Source organism: Eleutherodactylus coqui, chromosome 9 (assembly GCF_035609145.1).
Source record: "Eleutherodactylus coqui strain aEleCoq1 chromosome 9, aEleCoq1.hap1, whole genome shotgun sequence".
NCBI lineage: Eukaryota > Metazoa > Chordata > Amphibia > Anura > Eleutherodactylidae > Eleutherodactylus > Eleutherodactylus coqui.
Genome location: NC_089845.1, coordinates 172027011 through 172037884, shown reverse-complemented (window position 1 = coordinate 172037884; position 10874 = coordinate 172027011). Strand labels below are relative to the sequence as shown.

Sequence of the window (10874 nt, the reverse complement as noted above, 5' to 3'; positions counted from 1 at the left end):
CTCCAGGCCAGCCCTCCCCTTGGAGGTTACTGAACCCTCACAAGAGGAAGACTCAGCGCCCCCTGTTGGCCTCACCTTTGTCCTAGGCACCTCACTGTCTGCCTCCTCCGAAGAAGAGGAGAGAGTTTGGAACCTATTGGAGAGCTCGACAGGAGGAGAGTTGGGATTACCTTCCTGCCTCTGGCCTCTTGTAGGAAAAGTTTTCCTTTCCCTCGTTTTTCCTTTCCCAGTGCCCTGCTTGCATTTTTTCTTTCGCCACTCCTTGTCATCCTCACCCACACTTGTATAGTGGGAGGAATCTGAAGAAGTGGCAGCCTCCTCCCTTTGGATCCTCCTGACCTCCTCATCCAATTCCCTGTCCCCTGGGGCCTCAGCTACATGACTTGCATCCGGAGCAGAGGCCAGCATTGACCCACCTGACACCTGGTTTTCCACCAGCTCCCTGCTCCTTCTGCGCTTTTCTTGGCGCCTCAGCTTGGCAGCTCCAGCATGCTTTTTCCTCTTGGCTCCTGGGCTCCATCGCCTCTGCTGGTCCCCTCTCCCGCAGAGGCAACCTCACGGCTCTCCTCCGCTGGGGCGACAACCGCATTGGCGAAAGAGGGTGGACAGCGACTGAATGGGTGACCGAGGTCACCACACAGGTGACACCTAATCTCTGCACAAGATGCTGCAAGATGACCTACCTCGCAACACAGAGCGCACTTGATGACTTTACAGGCGGCACTCAAGTGTGTGGGGTCGCCGCACTTGTGACAAAGCTTTTGTTGCCCCTGGTAGAAGGCCAAGATACGATCCCGGCCGAGGAAGGCCGTAGATGGTATGTGGGCCACCGAGTTCCCCGAACGCTTTAGTTTCACCATAAACGTCCAGGCTCCAGACCAGATGCCATGTTCGTCCCGGTTCTTATTGGGCATGTCTACCACCTCGCCATAACGACTTAGCCAAGTCATAATATCGTAACAAAAAAGGGGCTCGTTATGAGTCAAAACGGTCACTCTCTTGACTGCAGTCTGGTGGGTTACCACTTGTGCAGTGAAACCGCGCCAGCCGGGCTTGTCCTTCATCAACTCGTAGTTCCCCCAAAAGAGCTCAAGGCCCTCTGGGCGAACAAAACTGATGTCAAACTCAGACGTGCCGTAAGGATGGATCAGGGCATAGATGTCATTCGCCCTGAACCCCATCTTCAGCAGAAGCTCTACCACCTTACTCCTTGAGGGGCATACGTCATTGCTCTCCACGGAAGACGGGCCACATTCCTACGGCCAAGGTCCTGCCCGGTTGTTGGCAGGGACCATACGGTCTCTCCCCTCTGCTCTCGGAAGGCACCGAGTCCATGTCTCTCTATCCATAGAGACAAATCCACTACTCTACCCCCTACCTTCATCGAGCTCTCCCCTCTCCTCAAGGCCTCCAGGAGGTGCTGCTGCTAAATGCCGTTCCCAGAGCCCAAAGACAAGGAGGATGCCTCCCCCCTCCAGCGGCGACACTGGCATAACTTCTACCAGATGTTGTCGCCGCTGGAGGGGCAACTGGATCCTGACCCACCCCCTGACTACCCTCCGAAGCCCCACCCACCTGTACACAAGATGAAATACTAACCAGGGAATCGGGGACACCTGGAGTTCCCAGGGCCCCCACAGGCGCAGGGGCAATAGGGGTACCAACAGCCGCATGCATTATCACACTCATATCTCCATTAGCTGCTGGACCAGGACCCATTTTACCTTTACCCTTATTTTTCTCTTTCTGCCCAGAGGGCAAGTCCATGGCACCTCTGGTGGGTGGCTGAAGATGCACTCCAGCAGCTTCCGTGTCTGGCCCTTCAACACTTCTCTTGGTTTTGGTGGCTGTAGCTCCACCCACCTTAGCCACTCTGGGAGTTGTAGTTCCTTCAACTTTATATCGCACAACAGGCGGTTGTTTACCATGGGTGGGAGGATCGGCAGACCCGGCCACCACCCACTGCGCCCCCTCTGCACCTGAAAGGCGCTTTAGGGACACAGGGGGGCAGCTAAGCCACCACAGGTGGGACCTGGTGCCTCCCACTGGAACGTGACCAACATCGCCAGCACCTCTGGACTGGCTGCGACCCTTCGCTTTCCCAACGCTCTTCTCTACCTCCTTTACTCCTTCATTTCCACTACTAGCACAAGCGGGCTTGGGGTTTTTGGCCGCATTAACCCTCTCTTCCCCAGTCCCCTGCACCGGACCCACCACAGAGCCCGGTTCTAGGAGCTCAGGGTTACCACCCTGGTCTGACTTTGCGGCCAAACCAGAGTGCTTGGTGACATAAATAAACTTCTCCTGCATATATGTTTTTTCCTTTTTCCTTTTCTTCTTGCTAGATGTTTCCGGGGACAGATCTTTTCCAAAATAGCAGGACTGCAGCCTTTCTGGGGACTCTTGCAGCTGGATCTGCCGCATTATCAGCGCCCCCCTCTCCACTGCTGCTGCAGCTGTCATCAGAGTCCTCCAGGTCAGACTCGCCCGACGTGTGGGGCAGACTGACCTGTTCAGCTGGGATGCTGGGCCCCATAGTCCCACCTGGCAGTGACGATTGCCGCCCACCAGAACACCCTGCTCGCCCATCCTGAGCACCAACGGATTCTCCTGAGCTGCTGCTTGAGCTCCTGGCAGAGCGCTCTTTAATGCCACGGCTGCTCACTGACACCATTTTGCTGAACCTTTCATCGTTCAAGAGCTTCTCTTTGAAAGGTCCACTTGTTTGCAGGATCCTTTTCCTTTCTTCCTCATAAAAGTCAATGGCCTCCTCACAGGTTTTAATCTGCCGCGATATGGCTAATTTTCTAGTACGGGATCTGGTCCTCTCCGCATCATAGCGGGCAGTGTGCAGCTCCTGCCTATATTTATTCAGCTGCCTCCCAACATGCCCAAAGTCCTTCATGTACTTGGCAATGCGTGATGCCACATCCGTTACAGACTCGCCCTCCCTGCGATCAGCCCAACTTGCCTGAAAATGTTGTTTTGCCGCATGATCCTCCTCTTTCTTCCTCTGGCTGCGGGTCCTCTTTGGGTCCTCTTTGGCTCCTCCATGGGAGTCAGGTTGACATTGCTGCCTCTCTGACAAGATTTTCTCCCCTACTGGGGTGCAGTCCTCCCTTCCCCTGGCCGAAGTCGGAGGGAGGAGGTCCGGGACTCCATGGCTGGAGCAAGCCCAGCACCTGAAGACTTTGCTGGGTAGGTTTTGCACTAACTGGTGACCACACCCTGGATCCTGCAGAGCTCTCACACACCCAACCTTCTCCAGAGCTGCACCCACTATTCTGCTGGTGGAGTCACTGTGTACACACATTACTTATCCTGTCCTGATCCTGTATTATACTCCAGAGCTGTGCTCAAAATTCTGCTGGTTGAGTCATTGAGTACAGTTCTTCTTTCACAGGTTTTCACCACCCAATAGCAAAGGTGATCGGACCAAGTAAGGCTTGGACTGTTTTTAGTGTATGTACCCTCTAGGCTGGTATAGTACTCTGCAGTTCTCTGTGACAGTATCACACATGCTTGGCTTAGATACACGGGCTCAGCAGCCTACAATCCCCGGAAATATCTTCAGCACAAAGCTGAGAGCTTCCTCATGATTACAGCTCCGGCTGTGTCTGTGACTGCAGGCAGCATGCGGTATCAAGCATATAAACGGCTTTAGAGTTATTGTGACATCTTGATAACGGCGGCGAGGAATCCGCTGACTCAGAGGGTCTCCTACAGTATAGGCTGCTGGTTCTGTGATTCACAGCGGCCGTTACCCTCAGAGCTGTGTGCCCGGGCAGTGACCAGCACTGTGCTGTATGCGCCCCTGTCCCCATTTACAAAAGAGGATGTGACCGGCCCCTGTGGACGGCAGTGGCAGCCCGAGGCGGCGGCTTCACTGTTTATCTTCTCATCAGTGATTATGAGAAGAAATCCATATATTTTCTGAGAACCGTCATGTAACGCGCCGTTCTGCACTCTAAGAGCGATGACCTCATCAGTGAGTCGCATCTAACGCTCAGCGACGGAACCCGCAGCCCAGAGCTTCCCACAATTAGATTTTAACTTTAGTGCAAACCTGAGAATTTAGGGGTGACTGTAAGTGACCCCAATATCTCACTGACCCAACAAGTAACACTGTAGGACAGCTGTATGCTGGAGGCCTCACACTCTTCTTATACAGGGTGGGCCATGGAATAGTAGCCCACTTCCTTTCCTGGCACCACACTCTCATTGGAGGAGGCAGTAGCCCTTTCATTTTACATCATTCTTATATCAAATGAAAGCTGTGCTGTGATTGGTTACTATGGGCAAGGCCGGCTCCAGGTTTATGTGGCGCTTGCCTGATGGAATCTTAGTGACCCCTTTTGCAGTCACATGTGGCAGTAAATCTGCAGCAGCGCATTCAGTGACCATATAACAGTAGTTACCGGCACTGCACAGGAGCTCTGCAGATTATAGAAGTCAGTACAGTACCGATATATCCAGTGATCACAGGTGACGTCCTCTGTGGCTGGACTCTCCAGCTAGAGTTTCTCTTTTCTTCTGCATCCAGCCCAGGCCTCCATGACAAGTTCTCTCGGCCACGACTTCTCTTCTTATGTTATCTACACCTTTATGTAATACCCCCTTCAGTAGTACCCAAGATAGTAATAATGCCACCTGTGGTGCCACATGCAGTAGTACTGTCTCCACCTATGTGCTTCCTGTTGGCACCACACAGTAAGTGCTGCTTATAGTGACCCTCATGCAGTAAAAATGCCCCTACTTATCAATAATGCCTTTTGTCCCCACTCAGTAATACCCTATTAGAAGTAATGCCCCTTTTATTGATAATGTTTCATTTTCAGCAATAATGGCCCCCAACATCCCCTTGTATCTAATTTTTAAAAAAAAGCCCAGTATCCACGCATCCCGTCTGGCACCGCTCCCCAGCCAGAGCTGAAATCTCCGAACATGAAACCGTATTGAATAACGTGGGCAGAAACTGAAAGCGCGACAAAGATAAGCATGTAAATGACTGCATGTAGTCGCTGACTAGGAGTACCAGAGGCCTTTTAGAGTCATTGGTGTACTTTGTGATGGATGAAGCACGCTTCATTTATCAGGTTACGTGTATCCACAGTTCCTGGACTACTGACCATCCCCACCTGACTCATGAGCACCAATTCATGTGTGGTGCGCAGAGTTAGGAACACTAATGTGTCACGCTATTGAAGTTACTGCAGCTCCGACGCCCTAAAATTATCTGCTTTTTGAATGGCGTTAAAGGAGTTAATCCGTATTTTTTCAAAAAGGCAGGAAAACCTGTAAAAAGTGCAAAACCGATCTAGTATATTCGCCTCTGGAAATTTGTGCGTCTCCCAGCGCTGTTTCCCTCTCCAGTGTGGTTGTAGAGGAGAGGAAAATGTACAGGATCCCCTTTCGCTGGATGTTTTCCTCGATCGCGCCATTCTCAGTATACTCTCCACACTGTTACACAAGAACCCCCTGCGGTTGGCGGTGAGCCCCCGGCTAGTCCAGCACCGATGACCGGCTGCGTTGGAAGTCACTCCGATCGCTGGATCTTCCATCTAATGTGGATTCACACTGAAACTGATCCACGGAAAGCTTGTCACGTGATTGTATACCGCACTCCGGGGTCACGGGGAGAATTACCGCACAGGGGGCGCCAATTATGAGAGAGCTGGAGCTGTAATAAAGAGGCCTTTAACTGTTTGTTATACATGCAAAGGATTAAACACAATCGGATAATGGTGGCGGCACATGTATGCCGGGTACAGTGCGGCCGGGTTACTATAGGGACACTGCAGCAGAGGCATTATAGTCAGTGCACTGCAGACACCGGGTTGTCCCTGGGGTGTATCAGTCCAGTCCTTGGTGGCATGGGGTAGTGTACAGCGAGGCCCACATGGTCATCTCTAAGTGCATCTGGGGGCATAGGGGTAGAGACCCAGAAAGAGTGCCAGTCCATGGAAGAGGCTGAGAGAATGCTAGAAACAGCCCATGAACCACACTGGCGCAGAGCCTTTATCCTAATCCTGGACAACCTTTTCTAGTTCCTTCACATCCGCCATTCCGGAGTATTCTGTAGAGCTCTTCTAGCACTCTGAGAGCTTCCATGGTGACGCGGTGAGACAGACGGCCACAATGACAAGTTACAAGCTGGCTGTGATCTCACTATGAGGAGATGTAACAAGTTCAGTAGAGGTCGGTTACATTATGACAACTGTGTGAAAATGAGTCACAGCGGTCACGGAAGGCATCAAATATGAGTCCGGATACAAAGTGTCTGCAGGCATCAAATATGAGTCCGGATACAAAGTGTCTGCAGACATCAAATATGAGTCCGGATACAAAGTGTCTGCAGACATCAAATATGAGTCCGGATACAAAGTGTCTGCAGGCATCAAATATGAGTCCGGATACAAAGTGTCTGCAGACATCAAATATGAGTCCGGATACAAAGTGTCTGCAGGCACCAAATATGAGTCCGGATACAAAGTGTCTGCAGGCATCAAATATGAGTCCGGATACAAAGTGTCTGCAGGCATCAAATATGAGTCCGGATACAAAGTGTCTGAAGACATCAAATATGAGTCCGGATACAAAGTGTCTGCAGGTATCAAATATGAGTCCGGATACAAAGTGTCTGCAGACATCAAATATGAGTCCGGATACAAAGTGTCTGCAGACATCAAATATGAGTCCGGATACAAAGTGTCTGCAGACACCAAATATGAGTCCGGATACAAAGTGTCTGCAGACACCAAATATGAGTCCGGATACAAAGTGCCTGCAGGCATCAAATATGAGTCCAGATACAAAGTGTCTGCACAGAAGTCCCAACTCAGAATATAAACTTATGAAAGACTTGAAAACTCGTTCAGTTACATCTGAATGATATGAAGTTAAGGTCCGACTGATGGATGGGCATTGAGTTGAGAAAGCCCCAACGGAGCCATAATGGAGAGAAAAGAGCAACTGAAGGATTGGTTTACTGTTGATTACCAGGGAGACGCTCTTCGGACCGGTTGCATGTTTGTGGAATACAGATACACTTTACCTTCCATGCTCCCGCCACAAACTCCGACCTAATTATAAGTGCGATACCCAAACTAGCGGCATCATAGGGATCTGTTTTTTACCTTCTTAGGTTCCATCAGCGATCTCCATGGATGGCCGCAGCGCCAGATAACTGGATGCTATGCTCCCTGCTCTGGTAACTCTGCTGCAACCGATTGCAAAGTCATCCCATCTGCCTGAATCCCATCGGTCCTGTTGGCCTATTTGCACATTGCCTGCAGTTCGAGGCAGTTCCTTGGGGATGACTGTTCCTCCAATCCGGACCTGGGCTTCATTCTTGGATTACTTTCTTGTCTCGCCTCCTTTGGATTCGTCGCCTAGTACTTGTTACTCTACTCCTGGTGTCGACTCTCTGACTATGGCTCCGTCTTAGACTCCTTAGATTCTGCACTCTAGCCTGCACCAAGCCCACTGCAGTTCAGAGGATCCACCTCTCTGGTGGGACATGCAACAGAATCTATGATTTCACTTATTATTTCTGCAGGAAGCAGTCGGGCCCTGAGATTCTGAGGGGCCCAGGGTGTCAGTACTTTGTCAGGTATCATTAAAAGGTTCAGCACAGTGCACCTGATCTAATAATATAGCTGTAACTGGGACCCAACCCGTTTCCTTGGTGCACTCTCTGGCACCCTCCATGGAATCGCAGGTGTCCTTCCTGTTACCGACCATCAGGATGATCTCAGTTTGTCATGGATCGTTAATGCCATCTTCTGCTACCTGAAAATACATGATTAGTGCTTCCCATGCCACATAAATCAACATAACTTTATTAAGACTCAACATGACTTCATCCATAACTCAAAAATGGTTGCAGGTATTGAAAAAAATGATCACAGCGATCAATTTGATGATGTTGTTCTACTCTTAAATCATGTATCCCATCACCCCATTTCTTGGGCTGAATCCAAGATGGCTGCCAACAAGATGGACAACAAACATCAACATAAAGCCAAAGAGCCAAAAAGCTTTTCCCCATCCATCTAAGTGTTCTACAAAGTTTCCTATTTGTATCTCTTTTGGTAGCCAGAAGTGTCATAGAAGCCCTTTATGGCGCCTCTGCTTCTTACCCGATGACACTATCTGGCACTGCTGCACTAACAGCAGGCCGGGCAATCAGCCAATCACCAGGCATTGCAATGAGCAGATCCCGGCGATCAAACATTGTTGACCTATCCTGAGGAGAGGTCACCAATAGTATTTGCCCAGAAAACCCCTTTAAGGCTCCCATACACATTAAGACTTTAGTTATCCACTTTGCTAACATATTGGGGGAAAAGAGGATTGGAGATGCTGCATCTCAACGCCTGATCCTTTAGGCCCCTGAGAGATAAGCGAGTGCCTGAGCTGTCAGTATGTGGCTTACCTCCCTCAACACATGAACATTCCCCTGAGTTGAACTCTCCAGTGTGCAGGGAACTGATGGAAACAGCTTTTGGAAAAATAATTGATTATCCAGCAGTTGTTGAAGGTGTGCCGGGGCCTTTACTCACAGAAGGCAATAACCATGAACAAATTTGTGTTGCAGCAAGATGTTTCTTTCACAGATTCACCAATTTAACAGCAGTAATCCAGTCTTTTACCTCATCTGGTTCTCCACTCTTGATAAAGTACTTCTACTCCACTTGCCCCATCTTGCCTGCTACATATGACTAGGCCACCTCATAATCTTAGGTTCTTTACCTATAGTCAATGCCATCTCACTGGATGGTATGTGCACAGGACCTGACAGCCATCCATCCCACTAGAGATCCTGTCTCTGACAGCCGTCCATCCCACTAGACATGCTGTCCCTGTCAGCCGTCCATCCCACTAGACATCCTGTCCTTGACAGCTGTTCATCCCACTAGACATCCTGTCCTTGACAGCTGTTCATCCCACTAGACATCCTGTCCCTTACAGCCGCCCATCCGACTAAACATCCTGTCCCTGACAGCCGTCCATCCCACTAGACATCCTGTCACTGACAGCTGTCCACCCCACTAGACACCCTGCACCTGACAGCCATCTTTCCCATTAGACATCCTGTCTCTGACAGCCGTCCATCCAGCTAGACATCCTGTCCCTGACAGCCGCCCATCCCACTAGACTTCCTGTCCCTGACAACCGTCCATCTCACTAGACATGCCGTCCCTGACAGCCGTCCGTCCCACTAAACATCCTATCCCTGACAGCCGGCCATCCCACTAGACATCCTGTCGCTGACAGCCATCCATCCCACTATACATCCTGTCCCTGACAGCCGTCCATCCCACTAGACATCCTGTCGCTGACAGCCGTCCATCCCACTATACATCCTGTCCCTGACAGCCGTCCATCCCACTAGACACCCTGTCCCTGACAGCCGTCCATCCCACTAGACATCCTGTTGTAGACAGCCATCCATCCCACTAGACATCCAGTCCCTGACAGCTGTCCGTCCCACTAGACATCCTGTCCCTGACAGCCATCCATCCAGTTAGACATCCTGTCCCTGGCAGCCGTCCATCCCACTAGACACTCTGCACCTGACAGCCATCCATCCCATTAGACATCCTGTCCCTGACAGCCGTCCATCCCACTAGACTCCCTGACAGCCGCCCATCCCACTAGACATCCTGTCGCTGACAGCTGTCCATCCCACTAGACATCCAGTCCCAGACAGCCGTCCGTCCCACTAGACATCCTGTCCCTGACAGCCATCCATCCAGTTAGACATCCTGTCCTTGACAGCCGTCCATCCCACTAGACACCCTGCACCTGACAGCCATCCATCCCACTAGACACCCTGTCCCTGACAGCCATCCACCCTGCTAGACACCCTGTCCCTGACAGCTGTCCGTCCCACTATACATCCTGTCGCTGACAGCCGTCCATCCCACTATACATCCTGTCCCTGACAGCCGTCCATCCCACTATACATCCTGTCCCTGACAGCCATCCACCCTGCTAGACACCCTGTCCCTAACAGCCGTCCATCCCACTAGACATTCTGTCCCTGACAGCCGTCCGTCCCACTAGACATCCTGTCCCTGACTGCCATCCATCCCACTAGACATCCTGTCCCTGACAGCCGTCCGTCCCACTAGACATCCAGTCCCTGACAGCCGTCCGTCCCACTAGACATCCTGTCCCTGACTGCCATCCATCCCACTAGACATCCTGTCCCTGACAGCCGTCCGTCCCACTAGACATCCAGTCCCTGACAGCCGTCCGTCCCACTAGACACCCTGTCCCTGACAGCCATCCACCCTGCTAGACACCCTGTCCCTGACAGCTGTCCGTCCCACTATACATCCTGTCGCTGACAGCCGTCCATCCCACTATACATCCTGTCCCTGACAGCCGTCCATCCCACTATACATCCTGTCCCTGACAGCCATCCACCCTGCTAGACACCCTGTCCCTAACAGCCGTCCATCCCACTAGACATTCTGTCCCTGACAGCCGTCCGTCCCACTAGACATCCTGTCCCTGACTGCCATCCATCCCACTAGACATCCTGTCCCTGACAGCCGTCCGTCCCACTAGACATCCAGTCCCTGACAGCCGTCCGTCCCACTAGAAATCCAGTCCCTGACAGCCGTCCATCCCACTATACATCCTGTCCCTGACAGCCGTCCGTCCCACTAGAAATCCAGTCCCTGACAGCCGTCCATCCCAGTGGGAATGATGTAACTGGTGGATTATTTGTACCTTACAAATAACGTTCAATTACACATTTTTTGCAAAGTCTGCCAAGATGTTCCAATCTATTTGGAGGTTTTAGAGTAGCTAAGACAGAATCTTCAGAGACTTCAGCCTGATTAGAGGCTCTTATGTTA

The 10874-nt window shown here is 51.3% G+C and overlaps 1 protein-coding gene across 1 annotated transcript; it reads left to right on the top strand.

The window, feature by feature from the left end:
* The first annotated feature begins 3160 nt into the window (after positions 1-3160).
* LOC136578750 (uncharacterized) lies at positions 3161-6849 on the top strand. The gene is made up of 3 exons (XM_066578918.1): positions 3161-3198; positions 3404-3426; positions 6287-6849. The coding sequence occupies exons 1-3, from the start codon at positions 3161-3163 to the stop codon at positions 6847-6849; spliced, it is 624 nt and encodes a 207-aa protein (XP_066435015.1).
* The last annotated feature ends 4025 nt before the right edge of the window (positions 6850-10874 follow it).

Bases quoted from the DNA above. Each gene is read 5' to 3' on its own strand.
- LOC136578750 (XM_066578918.1), top strand. From the start codon at position 3,161: ATGGCTGGAGCAAGCCCAGCACCTGAAGACTTTGCTGG. The intron at 3,199-3,403 runs GTAGGTTTTGCA...CTTCTTTCACAG, and splicing joins GCACCTGAAGACTTTGCTGG to GTTTTCACCACCCAATAGCA. The intron at 3,427-6,286 runs GTGATCGGACCA...AAGTGTCTGCAG, and splicing joins TTCACCACCCAATAGCAAAG to GCATCAAATATGAGTCCGGA.